At 43.3% G+C, this 25,540-nt stretch overlaps 1 protein-coding gene across 1 annotated transcript in view; it reads right to left on the bottom strand.

Annotated features, from left to right (window-relative positions):
* Positions 1 to 19,328, bottom strand: part of KDM5B (lysine demethylase 5B) — a 64,365-nt gene extending 45,037 nt beyond the window's left edge. The window contains exons 1-4 of the mRNA XM_077335155.1: positions 19,073 to 19,328; positions 4,509 to 4,586; positions 2,286 to 2,408; positions 972 to 1,142 (exon numbers count right to left, since the gene is read on the bottom strand). Of these exons, the coding sequence (XP_077191270.1) occupies positions 972 to 1,142; positions 2,286 to 2,408; positions 4,509 to 4,586; positions 19,073 to 19,210 (510 nt within the window). The 5' untranslated portion in view covers positions 19,211 to 19,328. The remainder of the gene's footprint in view (positions 1 to 971; positions 1,143 to 2,285; positions 2,409 to 4,508; positions 4,587 to 19,072) is intronic.
* Between the last annotated feature and the right edge of the window lie 6,212 nt (positions 19,329 to 25,540).

Here is a 25,540-nt window from a genome sequence, read left to right as displayed (position 1 = left end):
GGAGGTGGGGCGGGTTTGGAGGCGCTTTGCGCCTCCCAATTGATTGTTGGCCGGGCAAACAGCCAATCAGCACCCCCGCTGCGCATGGCTGCTGATTGGCAGTTTGGGGCTGGACTGACAATCGTAGGGCCCAATCGGGAGATGCTTTGCGCCACCCGATTGGGCCCTCTGCTTGTCAGTCCAGGGGAAGGGGCCTATCGGCACCCTTCCTCATCCCAGACAGGGCCCTTCCTCAGGGCCCTTACTGTTTTATTTATTCCGCTCCTCTAGGAGCAGTTAAAAGTTTAAAAGATCCCAGAAGCCACAAAAACAACTACTATTACTTTCTGATCATGAAAAAGAACTGATCTGATCCAAGTCATTTTTCTTTATAGTTGACAAGGAATGTTCACTATTAGTAGCAAGTTTCTTGATAAGCAAAGAGGGCTAAATTAGCAAACATTCAGGAGTTTCTAAGACTGCATTCAGACATTATACCAAACCACATTTAAACCCCAGTCAGCTGCAAAGGGCACAAACACAGCTTATTCGTTGTGGCTGCAAACTCCCTGGTAACTACCTGCTCCATTTTTATGTGCAGCATGATAGAAGTTTTCCATCTTTCAAACCAACTCCAGTTGCTCATGATGTCCAAATAAAGGCAGATAAATCTGTTAGACTAACTCCATTTTTCAGAAAAACCTTCATTGGGAATTTGAGAACTAGAAATCATCTATTATGCTCTGAACACAACAGGAAGAGGACAGCATGCAGACACAATCAAACCACATTTGTGCCTCTCATAGCACCCTGGATATTAACCACATCTTGGGCATGACATTCAAATGCCACCTATGTCTGAGTTTGGGGATATTTTCAAAAATTTCCAAGGCTACTATCTACATGCACTCTTTTGGGATTCCTACAATGCAGAGCACCAAATTATCTGGGTAAAGTCAGTTCATAATCTAGACTGAATCAGCCAGACTCACCAGTAGGCTAGCTCCAGACTGGAACAAGTTGTAAGGATAAAGAATGCGCTCGTAGTGGACACGAATATGTGAACCCACTGCTTTGCCAGGAGCAAATCCCATCTTGGTAGCGATTCTGGTCCATTTTCTGTCTTTACACACCACATCAAAGCCACCTTCTTCTGCAACTAGCTGCAAAAAAAAATTGTTGCACATAAAATGTATGCATGTACAGACTGTTCCTAAAGCAACTTGGAATGGAAAACTGCTTTGCTTCAGTATTCAAATGATTTTAGTAGGTAGATGTTGTACATCCTGACAAACCAGTACCTTTAACTTGCTAATTTAGTATGTCACTGTGAGAGACTGCACTTTTAAAAGCGTAGAAGTGCTGCGTAAACAGATAAAGGACTATGAAGGGTTAATTCTTCAGAGCCAGAGAGCCTTGATTAATGGGCTGCTCCAAGTAATCTGATTGGTTAGCATCATTCGAGCAGAGAAAAAGTTCTAACAGGATTCAGCCTGATTTCAACCCTACATGAGAAGAGTAGAATACTGACAGTTTCGGAATTCAGCCTTGACTAAGAGGTGTTTATCACAGACAAGAGAATTAAGGAAACTTGCCAAGGGTGAGTGGGTAGTTAGAAAAGATCCCTGTTTGGGCCAAAGAAAGGGGATAGGTCTTCTAGTAATTAGTTCTGAGGAGTGCAGAGATCCCTGGTTTGGTGTGGGTATAAAATGCCTTTAGAGATCTTAAGAGTCAATTAAAAACTTAAGACAAATGCTGGTGGTTCAAGTAAAGGGGTTTGGATACTGGAAAGAGCGTACCAGCCACCTTAAACCCAAAAAAGTCAGAGAATACTCAAAGAAAGTGTACTAGATGGTTTGGGAAAACACTGGAATAACAGCCTCTCAACATAAAGATTTAATTAACTGTTAATAGCTTAAGAAACCCTCATTAGCTTGAACAATAAGAATTAAAATGCAAATGCCATTTAAGTTAAAGTGGACACCTGATCCTTCCCTCAGATTCCTGGGCTGACCCCACAGCCAAAATATCATACTGAGACAGAGTGAGACTGTCAGAGTTCTTCCAGGAAGAAGGCTTAGTCTGTCAAGGGAAATAAAAAAACAGAAGGAAAATCTTGCTTCTGAGGGAAGTGGAGAAGGCTGTCATAGCCACATAAAATGAAGTATGAAGTAATTAATCCATCTACTTAAATCCCATTGATTTAGATTCTACAATGTTTGTCAACTCAAGGGCTTTTCAAGACAAAAAAGTCTACTTATCACAGAAAATAAGCATGTTGACTTTTAGATACCTATGAGGCTTACCCTATTAAGCTGGAACAAATCCAAAATCTTTCTTTCTACATGTGGGATTTTCAGCGTGCATCCTTGAAGTTCCCAGAACTTTGCAATCTGGTCCAAAAAATTCAATTTTACCCGGGTTTGAGCCTGTTAAAAGATAATATGAATTTATTATACAGCATAGTTTAGGTATTGTTTAAAACAGCAGCCTGAATATACTTCCCATGTGGTTTCTATATTGATCAATCACTAATGAAGATGGCATTTGATTTTAATGTTTCAACATTCATTCTCCTCAATCATTTCACTGATACAAGTAGCAGCATGAATTTTCTTGTATACTTCCTGAATTAGAATGTCTACAAAAACACTGCTGACCATTTGATATAGATCTAAGTACTGAAACATATACAGTTTTAACGTAATTTATATGATTGTCGTTTCCAACCTTAGATCCTGAGTAAGTCAGAAGAAAGGTGGGCATATTAATATTTTCAATAAACAATTTTAAATGTATTATTTGATATATATTAGGTGGAATTTTACATTAATGGAAGTCCAAAGGAACTCACAAAGTCAACAGGATAGGCTTAACATTTGTTCAAAATGAGCATCAGCATCCCAAGCTACAGCTGGATATCAAGATAGGGAAATGGGGTCTAACGTTGATCACTCCTTGGGCTCTTCCCAAATAACCACATACATGACTTCAAAGAGTTTAGGAAACGGTCTCCACTAAATTTCAAACATTCCGAATTTATATATCCTGCTTCCCATCTTCTTCCAAGCATGGATGCTGTTGTAGGGTGTCACTTAGTAGCCTGGAAACTGAAGAATTGGGTTTACCCAGCTTTTCACTATCCAAAGGAGTCTCAAAGTGGCTTACAATCACCTTCCCTTCATCTCCCCATAACGGATCCCCTGTGAGGTACGTGAACTGAGGGAGCTTTTGACAGGACTGCTCAGTCAGAACAGCACTATCAGGGCTCTGACAAGCCAAAGATCACCCAACTGGCTGCATGTGGAGGAATAGGGAATCAAACCTAGCTTGCAAGATTAGAAGCTTCTGCTCTTAACCACTACACCACACTGGCTCTCTTGGGTTCTTGAGCAGAAGAGGCCTCTTAAAAAGTCCAAAAGCTGGAGTAGCTCCCAATAGCAACTGTTAAAGCCTTCACACTGGACACTCAGGTTCTCATAGCACTGAACATCCATTAAGTTCAAGGAGAAAGGGTATCATAATTCCTTGCAGCCAACCAGACAACACTGAAATGGAGGGGAAGCACTGTACCCTCATTTGCTCAAGGAAAAGAAGGACAGCAGATGTACAATTCTGCTGTGGTCCATTATTAGAAACAACACCCTGGTTGTCATTTATTTGCCTAACCCTAGTACATACATCTATATATACTCACATGGGAACATAGAGACTTTAGCCATGCTGTCACAGCTAAGGAAGCCTCAGTAGCCAATCATAATTTGTACCACCCCTGAGCCTGCTTCTCTCTAACAAGGGAAAGAGTCTTGATTATGACATCATTCTGAGTACAGAAGCATCCTGGGTTCTTCCAAAACCCAGCATGACTGCAAGGACAAATCCTTCTTCCCTGCTTCAAAATTGGTTTGCACAAATATTTACTGTTGTCCCAAGCCTCTCCAAGACTGGACAAGATCTGGGCAAAACCATGCCCATATCCAGACTCATATTCAGATTACCAAAATTCTTGTTGCTTTTCAATGTTCTAGAAATCCATCATGACCCTACTACCCTTCTTTACCTCTTTCCATGCTTTATGGGAAGTTTTTAACACCCTGAGCTGGCTTGCTGAGAGGGTGTTATATTAAAATAATAAAATAAAATAATGATGGTGATGTTTTTCAGGTGCTAGCATAATTCATCATTAGTATATTGTTTAACCCAATTTTTCTGGAATTTGATTTTTTTTTAATTTTTGAGAAAGTAACAAGATAATAACAAAAGATCAGCCTGTCAGCACTCTACACAGTTGAACTGAAAGGTCAGTAGCTTCATGATTGTCACAGCCAGTTAACCCTCTTCAGAGCTTACTTTAAAAGAACCAGGGAGAACCAGTTGCTCATATTCACTCTGAAACTTCTATATATCTTCCATAAAAGGTATAACTATAGATCCACCATATGAGGCATAAATATCTATATAGAGCCTAAAGTACTAATGTCAGCAAGCCACATGTAAAATTATTTACTTTAGATAGCTAGCTAGATTACCTCCAATTCATTCAGTCTTTGGATTCGTGGAGTAAAGTGAAGTTTATCCACATCACATGCAAATGGAGGCTGCCAGTCCTAGGAAAAAGAAAGGGATGGGAGAGAATCACAATTATACTGTAATCTTGTAACAAAACCTGTCCTCAGATAATTGGTGAACACAACGTTTATTTTCATAGTGAACACGTGCTACCAAAGAACCATTACTTTAGCTGTTTCTGAACTTTCAGTGTCTTCAACAAGAACAAAGGCACTGTTCATCATTTCTGTACGCAAAGCATTCCATTGTTCACAGAAGATCAGAAATTCCTGTGGGTGCTGAGCTAGTTCACAGTCAAGCCCTATATGGAACTATAAATAAATTCACCAAATTTCTTCAAATGTTTTTGCTTGGTCCTCTTTTAATAGAAAACTTAATTGGACAGACTATCATATCACCTTATATCTTGATTACAGCAGAGACACAAACACTTCTGAAAAGCTCTTTTGATTTAAATTTTGAGGTCTGACATAGGAGAAAATGTCAGACCTCAAAGCTGAAAGCTCTGCCCATGAGGCTGGGAGTTCAATCTCAACAGCCGGCTCAAGGTTGACTCAGCCTTCCATCCTTCCGAGGTCGGCAAAATGAGTACCCAGCTTGCTGGGGGGTAAACGGTAATGACTGGGGAAGGCACTGGCAAACCACCCCGTATTGAGTCTGCCATGAAAAAGCTAGAGGGTGTCACCCCAAGGGTCAAACATGACCCGGTGCTTGCACAGGGGATACCTTTACCTTTATAGGAGAAAAGTTATTTGGAATAAAATAGAACAAAAATGAAACATTTTCAGAATGAATAAACAGCAGTGCTTTAGTTATCTTCAAACAAAATTAAAAGATGCTAGTTTCCTAATGATACATTTAAAAAACATGATCTTGAAAATCACTTTCAGCACTTCCAAGCATCTTCAGGTTCATTTATTTGTATGAGGTTCAAAAATACTCTTGGAAGGTCCTTGATTTTTAGTAAATATCTACAAAGAACTTTGGCCACAACAGAAACATATGTCAGGGCTTGACAAATCCCTGGCACCAGATTGCCATGCCATCAAAAATCCAATTGTGGTGCTCAGTATTTTTGTTGTTGCAATAATTGTATAAGTAGGATATAATATTGTGAGCCATGACTTCTTCGGGTAGTAGGACATAATATTAAAATATCACTATGCTTCTGCAACTGAAATCAGCAGATTGATTAAAGATTTACGTAATTCTGTTTCCTGTGGCTATGTTGCTAAAGACCACAACATTAATAATTATAGTTAAAAATTTCAATCAGTATGCCTAATAACTAAACTACACCAGCATGCCTAATTCCTTAAACCAGGTTTTCTCAATCAGGGTTTCATGAAACCCTGGGGTTTCTTGACATCACCTGAATGGGACTCCTGAATGGGTGGGAATTAATTTTTCCATTAGTTATATATATTTGTTAGATTTTTTTCATTTGTTAAACATTTATTGGGTGATATGACCATATACAGTAATGTTAACGCCCCACCCCCTCCCCAAATGGCCTATGATGGGCCTGGAGGGGGTGGAAAGGGGAGAGTCCCTGGGTATGTACAAACGATATGCTTCCCAAGCTTATTCTGCCTTAGTGCACCACTTCTGGGGTTTCTCAAAGGTAAAATAGCAGAAAAAGGCTGCCTTAAACTGAAGGCACAGATTTGACTCTGCACTCGGGAACCTTGGCAGCTCCAGAGTACTGAAACTGCAGAATGCTCCTGTTGTCAACAATGGAAAGGTTTGTGTGGATATTCATTTTTCTAGTCCTATCACAATTTCAAAGATGGCTCTGGATGTCCCACACATTTGTCACTTTTCTTGGTGACTCATTTCATTCTGGTGAAGAGTCAATTGTATGTCTTTTCACCCAAGAAATTTGGGGTTGATTTTTCATTTATTAGTATTGTTGCTCTGGCAATTCAAACAAGTTTCTAAATCAGGGGTAGTCAAACTGCAGCTCTCCAGATGCTCATGGACTACAATTCCCATGAGCCCCTGCCACCATTCAGAGCAATCCCAACTGCATTTGCTGGCAGGGGCTCATGGGAATTGTAGTCCATGGACATCTGGAGGGCCACAGTTTGACTACCCCTGTTCTAAATGGACCAGTCATAAGATTCTTAATTTACATCATATTTCCCAAGCATACTTTGGACATGGCTAGACGAACTGCTCTTCTACTGTACCCCAATAATTTCCAAGTTACCACCGAAAGGCAAGTGTAAGGAAGGCTGTAAAGGCCCTATGAATGGCCACTGATGAGGGGAGGGGTAGACTAGGTAACTGCCAAAAGAAAGACATAGCAGATCTCCAGTTTTCCTATAACTCAATATCCTGTAGATGCTGAACTAAATCTTGGCCAGGCTGGAGAAAGTAGGCAATGGTGTGTCAATCCTGCCTAGTTGTTATCACTTACAACAAGAGCAAGGGAACCAGATTTCACACTGGTAACAAATTACACAACAGTCAAGACAGAGTATCCAACACTGGCCTATGTACCACTTCCTTCTTCAAATCAGGTGGCTTTCCAACCATATAAACCAGGTCTTACCATATAAACCAGGTCACAAATTTAGAAATATATAATGTTCTAGTTTACTGCTTGGGATAGGTCTCTTATAGACCTTTTATGCACGGCGGCAGCTACCCCATGTTGCCGCTGTTCCCTGTGTACGCACGGGGGTGGGGCATGTCGGGCTGTCCCAGCGTAGCACGTGCGCTTTACGCCAGGCCCAAGAGGGCCAGATCACTGCCAGCCGAGGTAAGCTGAAGCGATGGGGGGGAGGTGGGGAGGGGCCGGGGGGAAGTGTGGGGGATAGGCCCCCTCCACATGCACTGGTGGGGGCAGGGGGTTGCTGGGGGTCGCTGGGTCTGGGCAGGCTGAAAGACCTGGCGCTGGCGATTATGCACAGCACCGGCCCGCCTCAGCTCCTGCCGGCCCCTGCCATACCCTGGAAGCTGCGGAAGTTCCCGCATTTGCTTAATGCGGACCTTCTGTAGCCCTGGGCCGGGATGCACCCGCACTGGTGGCGGCGGCGAGCATTATCGGGGATTTTCCCCAAAGTGCTGCCACCGCCAGCACGGGCATTATGGCCCATGCATAATGGGCCATAAATAGTATAAAGCAAAGCAAAATGTTTCATTAGGCAGTCCCCCTTTAAGAAATAGCTTTGGTAAACACTTTTTGTCCCTCAGAAACAGTTATCAGGAAGTTAGTGATTCAATAAGAGTTATATTTGCTAGGACAAAACAACTCATACACAAGCAAAAACATCCCCCACAACTCTGTGTTTGCCTCTTAGCACTAACACAGAGGTGAGGACAAGCATTTGGATAGGAGATCTGGTAGGCAGGGGGGGTAGGTGCTTAACCCTTCCCAGACTGCCAACTCTTCAGAGCAATCCCAACTGCTTTATTTTGCTCTTGACCCCACCAGCTAAACCCAAATGAGAAAAAGGTAAAGAGATATAACTATAGAAAATATTAGGCCGGTAAGCTTCCCTTCTTTCAGCAAATTTTCCTACACATGTACATGGTTTCCCAATACAGAGGTTATATCCACATTGGAAAATGTCCCATGAAGTAATAATGAAATAAAGTCATTATCGCAGTTGCACCTATGTATTAATTTAATCTCTTTTCTTTTTGATGGTATATTCCTGAAATCTTTTAATGAAACAAGTTTCACAACTTTACCATCAAAATACAAGTGTTCTTTTCTCCACCCCATCAGAACACACCCTTATTACAATCAGATAACCCACACAAGTTACTTCAGTGCATGTGACCTCCAAGAACAGCAGCAAGAACCTGCTCAATCTCTTCTCAAAGTAAACGATACACAAAGTCAAAAATGAATATAATTCTTGCAATATTTTTGTGAGATACATGAAACAAGAAGACTAGCATGCAGTGTAATTATCTTAGCGACTGAGGAGTCTGAAAACTGGCTATAAGCCACATAACTCAGAACACAGAAACAACGATTCTTGTACAATATATTTTTCACCATTATAAATCATCTACTGCATAAACTGCCTACTTCAAACATATTTCTCAGTCAAGCACTGCTCTCTACATAAATCTCTTATACTCTTTATAAAACAAGTGACAGAAATATTACAGGCTATATTTGATACACTACTTCATAACCAGCTCTACAGCCTTGGAATTTAAGGTGTGGTCACCAACTTTTGTAGTTTATGCAGCACACTGAATGGAGGCTGCACTAAATGCCTCAGGTGGACTCACTTGTTCTCCATCTGGTTCATCACACAATAGGCATGCCTCAACATGCAAAAGTCCACAAACAACATAGGATGCTTTCTGAAAACTGCAAGATATAACATAATGAATAATTCTTACATTGTAACAGATAATTTTAGACCAGAAATATATAGGTCCTCATCCTTTATATGCCAGTTTGATTCTTCAAGAATGAAAATATAATACTGACTCCCCAAAGCAGCAGTTTACACAAGATGTTGAAACCTCTGTTCTCAATAGAAGTCTGCCAAACAAACCAACATCTTACGAACACAGCTGTACATATTTTCATCTGTCAAGTTGCTTCTTCTGTCTTCCACCCTACACAACTAAACTACCTCAATCACTCTAAAAGCACCAATCATTCAGTCCAGCTTTGCCTTGGCAAAATCTACCACCACCTTCTCTGACAAAGGGAGGATCTTTTGACAGCACTGACAACTGAATTAGTCCAACCTCTTTTTCATCCAAGAAAAACTACACCTGTTGAATGTTTTGCTTGCCACATAGTTTTTAAATGCCTGATGCGCCTGGCTTTTAGTAAAACTTTTGTTCCTCCTTGACTAGAACATTTTCTTCTAGGTTGCTGTAGGACTGACACACCAGCAACATTAAGAAGTAATGATTATTTATTTAACTACATTTCATTGTGATATCTGAATACAGCCTCTATCTAGGACAGACATAATACACTAATTATGGGCTGTGGAATACTGGGCACTGATATAATTTTGGTGTTATTTGTTGTTCTTATGTCATGTGGTTAATCATCTGCTGCTCTTGAGAGGTTTAGAGTGTGATTTGGGATTTGAAGGGTAGCCTTGAGGTTGCCTTTTTTTAAACCAATCATATGCAGCAAGATGTACGAGATAAGGAATCAATCGCCTGAAACTTCCTCCACTGCCTACACCAGGTTAAGCTCCACGGCAGGGGAGGACAGCCCTCACAAGAATAACTGGGAGCTCACTTCAAATCGAGAGGAGCAGGTGATGTGGCACCAGGGCTGGGAATGGAAGGCCTTCTAGCGCCCATTGCATTCCTGGGTGCAACAAGCTTTACGGCTAGTCAGGAGTCAGTGCTCTCTCCCATGCGATGTAAGATCTCCTTAATGAAACTGCCAAAGCTTTTGAGTTGAATATCTTAATGTTAAACAAAGATCTGGCTGCTGTTATGTATGTTCTGAGCCAGTGCTTGTCATGGTCAAGTGGCTGAGACTTACCTGAAGTCTGATAAGATGGAGGTGATACTGGTCAGTAAGGCACATTAGATGGGAGTTTCTTTGACAGGCACTGTTAAGAGCTCAGGTAACTATGATGACTAATAATATTTTCTAAACTGCACTTACCATGCAAGTTCTTTCCTTGTTTAGAGATCAATGATCCAGGTACAATTATCCTTGCTACAGTAACCTAAAGGACTACTGCGGAGCCCTACAAATCCTAGGCACCAAGTCATCACACTGCCTAGAAATTTTGTCATGGTGCATAGTGTATTCAACAAATTAGTGGAAAATGCAGTCAACACTTGGTGACCCCATAGTATTTTCAAGGGATGAGATGAACATAGGTAATTTGGCGTTGCTTGCCTCTGTGTGGCAATCCTTGTCTTCCTTGGTAGTCTCCTATCCAAATACTAACCAGGGCCAATCCTACTTAGCAGCCAAAATCTGACAAGATCAGTCCAGCCTGGGCCATCCAAGTCAATAAATGCAAACCTTTAATCTCTTAGTCTCTTAGCTCGGTAATGTTGTCAACAGCTCTTATTTATTCACCCTTCCCTTTCTCCAGCTGCAACTAAAGAGGGGCTTGGCTAACTTTGGAAAGCTCTACCCTGTCCTAAGTATTAGGGGTAGCTTATTCACAGCATGAAAAGGCATAATGTAGCATTCGTATTATATTAAAGCTCCCTGAAGAATTCACTCTTGAAACTAGACTAATTGAGATTCTAACAGCCAACTGGGCATTTCTGTCAATTTATTCCTGGGCCTTCCTTTTCATACCTCTACAAATTTTTCAAAAAAATGCATGTCTTGTATCTGAATTAGAGATTAGTTTTTTGGTCATTAAAGTAAGATACTCTGAAGGCTGAAAAAATTAGCCTGGTTCCTATATTTTGGGCTGCATCCTAGATTTAAAAAAACTTCGTCAAGGCTCAGACAATTGTAATGTGCTGAAAACTTCTCAGAAACTGCAGCCAGTACAGAACATAGCAGCCCATTTATTATCAGGGGCCAGCCTTTGGAAACAGGTTACTCCATTTTATGCCTCATGGCAGGTCAGTGCTGTTTACCATTAAAGCCAATCAGAGCCTTGGGCCCAAATACTATTGCTTCTGTTATGAGCTCTACAACAACACTGCACAGCAATATTGTTGGCTTATCCGCCCACTCTACTAAGGAGCAATCAACTGTTGTCAGTTTGTAGCCTTAATAAAGAAGAAACTGCTCCTCTTAGGAATAGTCTCCTGGAATAATTGAGGGAGGGCTCTACTTTGATAAGGTAAAAGGTAAAGGTATCCCCTGTGCAAGCACCGAGTCATGTCTGACCCTTGGGGTGACGCCCTCTAGCGTTTTCATAGCAGACTCAATACGGGGTGGTTTGCCAGTGCCTTCCCCAGTCATTACCGTTTACCCCCCAGCAAGCTGGGTACTCATTTTACCGACCTCGGAAGGATGGAAGGCTGAGTCAACCTTGAGCCGGCTGCTGGGATCGAACTCCCAACCTCACGGGCAAAGCTTTCAGGCAGCTGCCTTACCACTCTGCGCCACAAGAGGCTCTACTTTGATAGTATTTCAGAAAAACAGCAAAGCTGCACTCTAAGAGACCCACTGATGACCTTAATTGCAGATAAGATCTGTTTATATGCTGGGCAAGAGTTTGCATGTCAAGAGAGCATTTGCTGGCTATTTTGATAAACTCCATTTTAATGTTTGTGCTATTATTTATTTTTATTTATGAAGATACATTGTTTTATCTTTGTTATCCACCTTGGTTCCTAGTTATTTCAAATGAAACACAACTAGAAATATTACAACCCTCAGATGGAGAGATTAGGCTAGCCTGATCACCTCAGATCTCAAAAACTTAGCAGGGTTGGCCCTGGCCAGTATTTTGATTGGATACTTCCAAAGAATACCAGAGTCATGAAATGGAGGCAGGCAATGGCAAACCACCTTTAAATGGCTATTGCTTCAAAAACACTATAGGGTGACTGAGTCAGGGAAAAAAAAAATCAAGGCCCAGAAACCTCATATCCTTAACATTAGCCAAAAGGGAAACAGGCTCCAGGGTGGAGCCTGTCCACGTCTCTCCAGCCCTGGAATACGGCCCAATCGGGGCAATCCCGAATTGGGCTGGCCCCCACCAGGCAGCCACGCGCACCTTGCCCACCCTCATGGCCAGATGTGTGCTGCCTGCAAGGGAGGGCGAAGGAGCAGTGGCCGCCTGGTGTGCCCTCTGTGTAGCACCTAGGCAGCAGCGATGCAGGAGGTGCTGGCCACGGTGGGGGGGTGCGGCCCGACCTGCGCTGCATGAAGTAACTGAAGCGCCACTGCAAGCAAGCCTCAGGGGGAGCTGAAGCACTTGAATGAGGGTGGGAGGTGTCCTACCCTGCCCTCCCCAGGGTGCTGGCACCACCTCCTCATCCCACTGCTGAGGGAGCTGGCACGCCACAGGGAGTGGGTGTGGGGTGGGTGCCCAGGGGGCACGCCACCTCCTCTTCCTCCTCTCGTTCAGGTCGTGCCCAGTGGTGGTGTGGGCATATGAGCCACTGCAGTCACATCTGTTGGTGGGGCTCAGCGGGGTGCGCCTGGCTGCCTTCCTTGTGCTCTTCTGGAGGTGCTCTTCTGCTGCTCGCACACCTGCGCTGCCGCCAACCTCCCCACAGTGCTTGGCCTCATGCTGGCCACGACCCTACCCTGCCTCCTCCACTGCATCAGCCTCTGTGCCCAGTGCCACTGTTATGCCCCATACTAACCGCCGCTCCGCCTCGCCTGACACTTCCTCCACTGCTTACACCAGGTTATGCTCCACGGCAGGGGAGGACAGCCCTCACAAGAATAACTAGGAGCTCACCTCAAAAGCGAGAGGAGCAGGTGATGCGGCAGCGGGGCTGGGAATGGAAGGCCTTCTAGCGCCCGTTGCATTCCTGGGTGCAACAAGCTTTACGGCTAGTCATACTATATTATCTGTATTTTAGGTTTCCTCAGCAACTTGTGGGGTTAATTTGTTTAAATTCAGGACATTTAAGGTTTACCTTATGAAGGCACACAATCACCGTACAGTTAAGAACAGAATAAAATGTTACCTATTTTGCAATCCAAGTTTGAGAAAGATTGCTCACAGCAAAGTACTGCTTTATGACAAAACACACTGGAAAAGAGGATGCTAATTTTATCAACTGGTTATTGTTGCTTTTTACTTTATTGCTGCAGCTGTACTAAAGAAGTTTTTCATCTACATCACAATGAGAGAAGATTTTCATTTGCTAAGTCTCTAATGACAATTACTTGGAATAAGTCTCCCTCTTTCAGCTTATTACTCCTGAAACAGGATAGGGCCTCTTGAAAAGCAGATGGTTTCCAAATGCAGTACTTTTCTAATGGGGCGTTTTAAAAAAAAATAAAAAGCAGTCCTTAATCTTAAATATATGTTCTCCTATGAGTTGTAGAAGTTGTATCTTTTCTTCCCATAGACCACTAGAGTGATTTCTACAACACTGATTTTAAAAGTAAATTATATACTTTCAGCTGAATATAAAGTCATTAATAAAAAATGCAGATTACAGAATAATCTATGAAAATATTACTTGGATACAGTCAAATATAATTCTGCAAACACAAACATAGAAGCAGAACCCATGGAAAAGCCTGTGGAAGAAACTTAAGATGATGCCTTTCTCTCTGGCAGCAATTTTTAAGTCCCCAAAATCCTTTCCTAAAATTAGGGAACCGTGATGAAGATGACCTGGTTGCCTGCATTGATGGAGAAGGAAGGGGGGCGTAAATTGCACCTAATTCCAGCTCCTTACTGTAGCCCCTGATACCATGGTATATTTTGTTCATGAGGGTCCCTCAGACTTAGAAGTAATATTTGCATACAACACAACGTTGCTTGGGAATGGGAATTATCTACCAGACTAATTCCCTCTAATAGCTTTTCCATGAGATTCAATAGTTGTATCTGTCACACAAGAAGATTCCTGGACATTAAGATGCAAGCTACAGCTCAATTACACTAGACATGCAAATTTAAACCAATTTTTAGTGGCAAGATTTCAACAAAACAAAGATGATTTAAATCCAAATTTTCATGTGTTCTGTCTGGTGTATATTGGGTATAAACCATTAATGTGACTGACTGTAAAAACAGGCTTTGCCCTCCACATCAACAATTCTACTGTTCATTTTGAAAAGAGAAAGATTCTGACCATCAATATAGATATTACTATTACTCTGGTGTACTGAAAAAAGATGCAGTGCAGATGTTGGAGGAAATCCAATCTTTCCTGGCAGAAAGTATATGAATTAGATACAGGAATTGATTTCACTCAGGCAGTCCTCAAACATGCCATGGACTAGCATTCTCCTGTCTCCTTTCCACATAATCTGTTCCATTTCCAATTTGCCACAACAGGACCATGATTTGCAGAATTAGAACATGATACCTGAACAAGGGCAACATACAGTTGAAATTCCCTACCTATCTGAGCAGAATGCTTCATGGAAAGTTGGATGTAGAAGTTTAATTCCCCAGACATAAATAAGTGGGACAGTTAGGGAAGAGATCTCAATAAGAAACTCAGAGAAGTTCTGAATCTCCTTTCTGTTTCCAAATTAAAATGGAATTAAAATAGGTTATAGTTTATCCATCTTCTAAAAAAATGTGTTCATATATATGCCATTTAATGATGGCTGTGTGATTATTAGGCAGAGGTCCTCAAACTTTTTGAACCTGTGGGCACATCTGAATTCTGATGCACTGTGGTGGACGCAGCCACAAAATGGCTGCCACAGCTCTCCTTCAGTCACACAGTGAAGATCCTTGTGCTGTGGTGGCAGCTGCTACCAGAGCAACATTTTAAAAAATCTACACTGCCAGTCAAATCTCCAGTGGCCAGCCAGAAGATGGGCTGGGAAAAGCTCCACACATTTTTTTTTCCTGATGGGTACCAGGAAATATCTTGGGAGGTCCCATGGGAACCACAATGGGGACCGTGGTTTTTAAATTTGATTTAGAAAAATGGTACACAGTTATCTACAAACCATTCTGAGAATGAATAATAGTTCTAAGTATCCTCTTGTTAAAGTATGTGTGCATTTAACGCCAAACATAGAAACTATTCCAGTATATGCTCATAACATACACACTTTTATCATAACATACAATTTTACCTTAAGCCTTCAGGGATAAATCTAAAGCAAATAATGATCTTCTAATACTAAATGGCAAAAATTAATACGAATATAGTTTACAAATCTCAAAAAGAATATGATTTAAAAAGAGTTTATAAGGGAAAGAAACTCCCCTCATCAATGAGTGATATCTGTCTCTTCTGCAGGAGAGATCATAGTTCCTTTTGGAGAAAAGCTTTACTAATGAGTAAAATTTTGTGCTGTTACATATTGTACTTGATATCAGACAAGATTCTCATACTAGAAAGGATTTTTAAAACCTATAGTTGTAAACTAGTGAAAAATTATATGTACTTAACTTCCACTGATTTCAATGGGATTCAAGTGTTTATAGCCATCAGTCCATCCTATACAGAGATAGATGTGCTGGAGTTCACTGAAATCATTAGGTTTAGACATGCCTAGCTAGGCAGAGTACCAGGCTGAATTCTAGTTTGCAGGCATAAAAGATGAAGTATTTTGACAGCAGTGCAACAAAAGTTTTCCCTTATAAAGTTGGTGAGATCTGTTGCCCAAGCTCCTTTTTCAGCTCCAAATACCTAACTTTTGGATCAATAAACACTCATTTCTACTATCTAGCTCCATTAAATATCACAGGCATTCCATTTTCTACATTGACATATGGACTGCCTAATGGTTTTCAATTGTATAATCAGCCCTTTCAAAATACCTGCACATTATTTTAGTCTTTTTGTGGGAAAGGAGAAGTAAATGTGTTTAAAAATATCAGGGCACTTCAGCAGTATGAACTGGAGTAGAAAGGTTGCTATACATTCATGTCACTCCTCTCCTGTAAACTTTCTTATCTAAGTAGATGGTACAAAAGTGATATACTTTACCTCAGTAAAACAGGAAGCAAGAAAGGCAAGCTTAACATGCTATGAGAGATGCAATTATTTCTAGCACTGGCTATCAAAACCCCAGGCAAAATTTGTGAACCTTGGCTCAAAAAATGTTTTTGCTTCAATGTCACAAACAAAAATCCAGTAATGAATCCACTAGGGCAGAGGCAGCCAATTCCTACTTCTCAAGGGTCCCCTTACCCTCCATACACTGGCATGTACAAAATACTTTTGGTCCATAATCTGAAATGTCACACAGATTACAATAAAGATGGTGTACAAAGGATACATGCTCAGACAGCATAGCACATATTTGGAGTTGGGGCACAAATTAAAATACCTCCTCAAAGAAGACTGGCTTGAACACTTTACCTTTCAAGAATGCATAAGAATGCAGCAATACATTTAAAAGGCCAAGGTACACGCCCCAGATTTCATTATTTATCTTTCTATATCAAGTAAAACTGTGATGAAATAAGTGTCACTGAAATTTGGCAAGGGCTAAATTATTTCACAAGACACCAGTTGACCACGCCAGCATTAGAAAACAAACCTCTTTTACAAGTACATATATGAGGGATCTGTTCAAAGGTGCTGCAAATAAGCATTTATCATAAATACTCCAGTCAGGATGAAATTTACGAACAAAGGGATTAAAATGGGTATTATGCAAACAGGTCAAACACAATCTTTCAATCCAGAGTTTTTACCTGGTTCACCCCCAAACTTTTATACATACCCACATATACAAATCAAATAAAGATGTAGCTACTGGAAGATGATATTTAAAAGGCAGTATAAGCATATATACGAGTAATTCTTTTTAAATCAAAACTTTCCCATTCAGTTTCAACAAAAGTGCCAGACGAACACTGCTTCCTCACTAACCTTACTGAAATCAATGGGACTGCACAGAAACAAAGGTTGGTGGCTTTCTAACAGTAGAATAAAGCAAGTTCCTATATACCATTTTCTTCAATTAAGTGCCAGTGATTTTTCCAAGAAATATTCAAAAAACATATTGAAGTGTTCCTGAATGTAGAGAATGGCTAGAATTAAAGTTTCATTGTAGAAGTCATAAAAATATATCTTAATCCTCAACCTAATTAAACCCTTTCAATGGCCTATTTCAATTATTGCTCACTATAAAGTACTAGAAGTCACATTTTCATATTAGCTCTCCCTAGATAAAGAATGCTATAAGTAGAAATAAAGAAACCGTGAATCCCCTTTTAACAAACAAATCTTTGTTTCATCAAATCCCTCCTCAGCCACATAGTTTATGCAGGTAGAAACAACTACTATTACTAAAACTACAACAAATCATGCTGGGGGAAAAAATAACTGAAAAAAGTTTCTGGTTCAAAATTATCTTTTTGCAGCCCACAAAACTGTGTTTATACTTCTAATGAGGAAGACTTATCACCCTTCCCAATATGTATTGCACTCTAAAATGGTGGCCATGTCTGCCTAGGATTCTGGAAAAAAGCTCTCTCAAAACTAAAATGTTTATATTTCTATATTTTCAACTTTAGCGTAATGGTACTTGTATTAAACTTAATCCAGATGATTCTACAGAATACCAAAGAAAAGCTTTTATATGGATATAGAAAATGGAGAAATAAGGAAATCTACAGCCTTAGCTTAGCCACAATGCCAACATGGAGGGCAACACCCAAGCAGCTGTCTCACTTAGGTCTTTACACAGTCACTGCTGTACAGTATTTCTATGGAAAGTAACAGCCAACTGCCCAAAATGTGACAAAACTTTACTTTTGCTGGATAAACCTGAACCAAATGCTTATCTACTTTGAAAGCATCTGGCTTTCTGCAAAGATAAACCATTACAATGGCTGCCTCTTTCAAGCCATAATTCTCTCTAAATACTTTTTAGCGCACTTTAGTTTTAAAAAAAAAACACTTAAAAGTGAATTGTGTTCATCAGTACCCCACAATGTCCAAAGTAAGAACAAAAAAAAAAAAATCCTCACAACCTAATTAAACTGGGGTCTTGCTGGTCAATTTCTGAGCTTGTAAAGTTTATTTTATTTTTTTTTAACTCACTCCCATGAAGCCTAACTGAATCTTGCTCCCATAGAGAAACAAAAGCTTCCACTCTTCTATTGACGCCACGGTCCCCCGGCTACCCTCAGACAAATCTTTTTGTTTGTTTGTTTGTTTTTTAAAGAAGGCACCTCCGAAATAAAGGGAAATAACCTTCGTTTAGTGTGGACCTTCGAAATGTGCCCCGTCGCGTGTGCGTGCACGCGCGCTCTCGTCTCTCGGGCTCCCAAACGCTGGCTAGGCACACAAGGCAACTTTATTCGGGGCGGGGGGAAGCAGGAGAGAAGAATAGAGTTTCCCGAGTTGAAAGCGAAGCCAGGGGCCAAAGTGGAAGTGATGGGGGGGGGGGGGGTCGCTCAACGGCAGCCATATTAGAGTGGGTCTCGCTCGGGGAACCAAGCCTCCGAGTCTCTTTGGGATGAACAAACAGACGGGGGCCATTCTAGACTCTCCCTCCCTCCCTCCCTCCCTCGCCCGGCCAGCCCCAAAGCTTCCTCTCGGGGGCAAAGAGGGCTCCCGGGCTCCACCAGAAGGCCCAGCGCAGCTGGGGGCGCCAGCAAGACCTCGAGGCTCCCCGAGGGCAAGGGCTGCCTCCCCGGACCCCACAGCCTCCCCACCCCCGGTCGGGGCCTCTGGCCACCAAAGGGACGCGGATTCCGGGGGGGGGGGTCCTTTTCCTCCGCTCAGGAGGAGGCGGGGGGGCTGTAAAAAGTTTCCGAGCGGGACCTGCCCGGGGGCGCCTCAGCCCGTGCTCAGGGGTCTTGGGGGCGGGGGAAGGGGGCGTCCGTGGGGTCTTGCAAGCAGCGGCCCAGGAGGTCTTGCGAGTGAGGGGGGGCGTCCGTGCCCCACCTTCCCCTCCCCCAGAAGAACCGGCGGGGGGGGGGTGGGAAATCGGTCGGGGCTGTCCGACGGGTGGTCGCCGAAGCTCACTCACCGGCGGGGGCCGCACCTTGCAGATCCCCGTCTGCTCGGCTATGGGCCGGATCTTGTGGATAAAGGCGAAGGGGTCCGCGAACTCTTCCCAGCTGGGCTCGAAAACGGGGCACTCGGGCGGCGGCAGGAACTCGGCCATGGCCAGCCTGGATCCCCGGCAGGACGGGCAGCTCCGGAGCAAGGCAACCGTTCCGAACAATCCCCAACAGCCAAAACGACGTTGAGCTCAGCCAGAAGCAACTGTGTGCCTCCGCCGCAAGACCAAGGAGCGGGGGAGGAGAGGAAAAAGAGTCCGTGGTGGAGGCCCGGCCCTGTGGGAAGTGCCTCACTCCTTCTTTCTTAGGGGCGTCCGTTGACTCACTCCACAGAGAAGGCCTGCCCTCATTCCCCACCCCTTTGTTTGGGGGGCTCGTGGGAGCCAGCTGTCTTCTGAAAACGAAGAAGCTCGTACAAAACATGCTCAGAGTGTAAGGAGGCCTCTCCACTTGGGGATGCGGGACACACATGCCTTTAAAGTGAGGCGTTTTAGCTTCCGAAGCAAAAGGCTCTCATGGCCTTGTAACCATGACAGGCCTGGGCCAATCTGAGCTTTCGCATTGGTTCACATCCTTTTAGGCTTTTTTGGCGGTCACTTGAGAGACCCCCTTTGCGGACTTCCCCTAAAACAGTTCATACTGCAATACATATGTTAACAGTCAGCCCAGCAATTCTGAGTGAGAAGCAGAAATAAATCTTAATTGCTCACTTTGCATAATAAATATTTATAAATTGACCAAAATTAGCAGTATTTAGCTCCTGCAACACCCCATTGTAGATATTTTTTCCAGATTCTCAGCACTTCTTCCTTTATTCCTGGGGAGTCCATTCTTCATGTTATGGCAATCAATGGGCAAAAATATTAAGCATATTTAAAGGTAAAGGTATCCCCTGTGCAGGCACTGGGTCATGTCTGACCCTTGGGGTGATGCCCTCTAGCGTTTTCATGGCAGACTCAATACAGGGTGGCCTTGCCAGTGCCTTCCCCAGTCATGACCGTTTATCCCCCAGCAAGCTGGGTACTCATTTTACCGACCTCGGAAGGATGGAAGGCTGAGTCAATCTTGAGCCGGCTGCTGGGATTGAACTGCTGCCTTACCACTGCACCATAAGAGGCAAATTTACTTGGAGGCAAATTCCATTGAGCATATTTACTTGGAGGCAAATTCCATTGATTGTCATTGAGCTAGCCTTTTTTCCATGTCAATAAAGCCCCTTTTAGAGCCTCTTGTGGCGCAGAGTGGTAAGGCAGCCGTCTGAAAGCTTTGCCCATAAGGCTGGGAGTTCAATCCCAGCAGCCGGCTCAAGGTTGACTCAGCCTTCCATCCTTCCGAGGTCGGTAAAATGAGTACCCAGCTTGCTGGGGGGTAAACGGTCATGACTGGGGAAGGCACTGGCAAACCACCCCGTATTGAGTCTGCCATGAAAACGCTAGAGGGCGTCACCCCAAGGGTCAGACATGACTCGGTGCTTGCACAGGGGATACCTTTACCTTTACCTTTAAAGCCCCTTTATATATTTATTAATAAAATAATACTGTTGGAATATATTTTCTTGGTTTCAGCTAAGTGGGAAAAATAATAAATCAAGATATGCTGATGCTATTATCACATTGGTACCACATTTAAAATGTTATTTGGTTTAGATATGCTTGTGTAGGAGTCATATTCTTGGACCATTACCTTGCATTTTGCTGAATAGATGTCCCATTTAGCAAATTCAGAATTGACAACTATTGATGTGGATTTAGATGTAGCAGTTCTGCAAGATGATACATATGCAAAAAGGAGGCCAGAATTAGATCTCAGTTCTTTCATTTAGCAATAAATCTAAGAAGTTTTTCACTGTGAAAAATGATGAAATCCATCAATGTGGGATAGTGATGTTATTGTTGCTATCGCTGTTATCTTTGATGTAGATAGCAAATTTATATTGTATTTATTATCTTATGGTTTCTTGTTCTCTGCAAGCCACCCTGAGCCATAAGGGGAGGGTGGTATATGAATGAATTAATTAATGAAATTTCAGCACAGTATATCTGTAAAAACAGACAATTTGAATTTTTGCTTCCTTTTTCATATTTTACACAGCCTCTTTTTCAAAAGAATATTGTTTCCTTTTGTAATCCATTATTTTGCAGAATAGAGGCCGTGACCATTTGGATTAGTGGTATACTGTCTTCTTTTATACTGGTTGTCTTTGGCTGCAACCCTAAACACACTTACTGAGTAGTTTACTTTCAAACATACATATTTGGGATAGCACTGCACATTTTCCAAATATCTTTAATGTTTCCACTATGCACCTTAAACCTTTATAGTGCAGCCCTAAATAATTACACTCTTCTAAGCCCATTGATTTCAGGGAATGTAACTTTTATTTGGAATGATGATTCAAATGGGTAGGCGTGTTGGTCTGAAGTAGCACAATAAAGTTTGAGAAAGAGTGCCTGCACTCGAAAGCTCACACCTTGAATAAATCTTTGTTGGTCTTAAAGGTGCTACTGGACTCTGATTGTCTTGTTTTATTTGGAATGGCAATCTAAATAGTCTAATTCTATCATAAATATGCTCAACTGGAAACAAAGCCCTCCAACAGGACCAGATTGGCTACTAAGGTCATGGGTTAAAGTCTGAGTAGCGTGATGGCCTACAAGGACTGATGTCCCAGGATAGCAACCCTAGCCCTGCACTGGGCCGGTATGGCCTGGCACCCCTACTCTCCCTTCCTTCTGTCTGTCAGAGTAGGGTAGGGCTGGGAATGGTCCCTCTTACAGAACTGTTTGCCTCCTAGGCCTTCCTGTCCTCATATTGATGACACATACTTCCAGATCAAAAATATGTATGTGTAGGATTGCAATGTAAGTGGTATGAAGAGTAATATATTTGAAAATGGACTCTTTATTTCAAAGAGTCAGAATGAATAAGAACAAAATGTTAAACAAGTAAAATGTTAAACTACCATAATATTTTTATGTACACAATTTACAGTGGTAATTCTGTCATAGTGCTTCTTCTTTTGATAATAGCTAATCCAAACAAAAGAGCCTCTTATGGCGCAGGGTGGTAAGGCAGCCAACATGCTGTTTGAAGCTCTGACCATGAGGCTGGAAGATTGACTCAGCCTTCCATCCTTCCGAGGTCGGTAAAATGAGTACCCAGCTTGCTGGGGGGTAAAATGGTAATGACTGGGGAAGGGAATGGCAAACCACCCGGTATTGAGTCTGCCAAGAAAACGCTGGAGGGTGTCACCCCAAGGGTCAGACATGACTCGGTGCTTGCACAGGGGATACCTTTACCTATACCTTAATCCAGTGGTCCCCAACCCCTGGTCCGGGGACCGGTGCCGGTCTGCAGATCAGTTGGTACCGGTCCGCGACTTGTCCTCCTTCCTGGCTGCTGCCTGGGGGGCTGCCCTGCCACTCTGCCGCCAGCTCACCTTTTGTGCTCTCTGGCGGCCACCATGGCTGGGGCTCCCCCTCGGCGTGGCACTGCGCAGCTGCTGCAGGCAGAGCCCCCCAGTGGATGGTGGGAAAGCAAGTGGAGCAGGGACTCAGGCGGTAGCAACATCCCTTGGCAAAAGACTACCCCCGTCCGGGCCTCAGTAAAATTGTCAAGTGTTGACCGGTCCCCGGTGATAAAAAGGGTTGGGGACCACTGCCTTAATCCAAATAAAATGATTTTGCATTGCTTATAGAAGGATGCCCAAGCTCTAATACTGGGGACCCATTCAGAGTGATATAATAACTTGGAAAAGTGACAATATCTCACAGGATGCCATTGATATTCAACATTTAACTTGTTCATTGATTAGATCATTTGATCTTTAACAATTACAGAATTGAACAGTGTGGTGATCTTTCAAATATGTATAGATTTTGTTGATTAGTGTTATGGATTTCACCATACAATCCTCATCCTATTTCCTTTTAGAGTAATCCTCCTGGGGTAGGAATCCACTGCCCTAAAATAAGTTTAAATTACATCAGAGTTTTAATGTTTGAATTTAAGCATATAATGAAAGGGGGCACAGTAACTATTTTACCTTTAATTTGAATGCCTAAGTGCATGTGACTTTTTCAGAAGCAGTTCTTTTGATTCAGAACAATAAAAAGATAGGCCAGTTCATAGGTCCTTAGAAAAAAAGTAGATTAGACTTTTACAGAATTCATAGAATTTCCCTCTGCAGTCTTTCTTGCAAAAAACTTTTGATTTTGTCTTTGTTCCGGGTGCCCGATATGGTATTGTCGCAATGACAGATCCCCTCCAGCAACAGGGGATCGCTAGAGGCCTCTAAACTAATGAGCTCCATGCAGAGAACGCCAACCACATGGGTCTCTACTCTAATCCACCTTCTTTGCCTTTATGATCTATGTTTACATGTGCGGAGGGATCCTTCACAGCTGACAGCCACCTCCAAACCGGCACTTCTTTTTTTAAAGAGCCTCTCTATACTCTGGGATAGGCCAAGGGCTTGGGGGGACGTCAGAGGGGGAGGGAGGCCGAGCTGTTTCATTGTCTTTGCCTGGTTCTATGCAGTGGGGAAGCCGTCCTTTTCCAGTGCAAAGCACTGCACGGGGGAGGGGGCGCGCGCTGCTAGCCATGCAGCTTTGCAGCCTGCATGGGAGAACTAGAGGCCCCTTCGTTTCAGCAAGGACTAGCTCCAGGCAGATCACTTTAGGACAATGGGGGGGGGGGGAGGCTTGGAGCAACCGTTGCGCGACCGATTTTAAGCATATTTACGAGGTAGTGTGAGCTTTACTCCGAAGTATTCAGGTTGCACTTTTAATGTTTCGGTTCAGAGACAAGCTGCCACGTTTCTAGCTAGGAAAGACAAATTGGAGGAGCTCCTCCCCAAACGGCACAGTTTCCCAGCCCCCACCAAAACAAAGCTTTGTCCTCCCAGTCCTTTTGGAGCAATCCGGTGCGTCTCCTATTCAGATACCATTTCCCCCGAGTCACAAGCCGCCTCTAAAAACGGATCGTGATTTCTCCATAACAGGAGGGGCTGCCTGCATCGTTTCACTGCCCCCTCCCCGCCCCGCGTTCCTCTGGCTTCACACGCCCCTTCCCCCCCCCCCCAAAAAAAAGGTTCAAAGCTGGTTTTCGTTTTCCTCCTCTCGCAGTTCTTCCATGATCCCCCCCCCCCCCCAACTCGACTCTTTTTCCAAGTAGAGACCAGGCCCTGATCCAAGCCAAAAATACTGGAAGTGTTCCAAAGTTTTGCGCGCACGCCCCCACAAGCACGCGCACATTCAGTGGCGCTGGTGACCAGGCAGGGCTTCCACAGCGTCTGCCGTCCCGCGCAACATGGGCCTTGGGGGGAGAGACGCTCACTGCATAAGAGAAATCAGGCCTAATTACATTCCCCACGTGCTCTCCAGCAACCCCCCCCCCCGAAAAAAACCCAACAACAGCGATCTATCGCCATCCTCTTAGTCCGTTTCCACTCCTAGTGGTTTCCGCTGTAATGGCCGGGCGTCCATCATTCAGCATCACACAAAGCCCTGGGGATTTGTATCTCCCCGCATTCGTCACAGCATGTGGGAGCTCTTTCCCTTACTCTTCCGGTGCCCCGCAGAGATTGCGCATCCCTTCCTGCCACATAACCCGAAGGGGGAAGGTTTCTCCATCCTGCCATCTATTTTTTTTGAAATGATTATTATTTTGTCTCGAACATCCCCTCGCTTTGAAGGGATGGGAGAATGGGGGGTTTGGATGCAATCAGGGGGAAGTGTGAAGGTGGCTGAAGCCTCATCGCTGGGTGGCCAAACAAGAACCCTGGACAGTGGCCACCGTTTTATTCCAAAGCGGCTAAGGAGGAGAAAGGAAAAGGCAGACCTACCCGGTGTCAAATTATCGGAGGTACAACCCACCCAGGATGGGGCCAGGCCCCTTAGATGGAGCCAAAACCCCTCCCTCACCCTCCTCTGTCGGGTCTAGTTTGTGGAAGCAACTAGGCAGGAGTGGGGAAGGAAGTGTCTCCATTAGAAAACAGGCACATGAAATCTTACTAAAGTGTTATGGAGGATCGAAATGAAGCACTCTCCTTGGCAGCTGCACATCTAATAAAAAGGGAATGGGTGAGGGGTCAAAGAACCTTGAGTAGCATTCTGCCCCCCAACCAAGGAGAAAGAATACCCTTTCTTTACTCTCTAGGACCCAGGGGAGCAGCAGGCGCTGCACGTAGCACACGTGTATCCCCTCCCATATTTCTGGGACACTCTCCTCCCCCACCCAAAGCTTGTTAGGCGTTCTTCCTCCCCACAAGTTTGATACCGCCTTTATTATCTCCAACTCTCCCATCTCTCTGTGGTCCCCCGACTGCTCTTCCTCAGCTCGCTCACCACCATATTAACAACCATAGCTTGAAGTAGGGCTTTCTAGTCAAATTAAATCAGATCTGTTTCTTTGTCCTCTGCTGCACCCTTCAA

The sequence above is a fragment of the Paroedura picta genome, chromosome 4 (assembly GCF_049243985.1).
Source record: "Paroedura picta isolate Pp20150507F chromosome 4, Ppicta_v3.0, whole genome shotgun sequence".
Lineage (NCBI taxonomy): Eukaryota > Metazoa > Chordata > Lepidosauria > Squamata > Gekkonidae > Paroedura > Paroedura picta.
The sequence above is the reverse complement of the archived record's forward strand: the minus strand, read 5'-3'. Positions and strand labels throughout refer to the sequence as shown.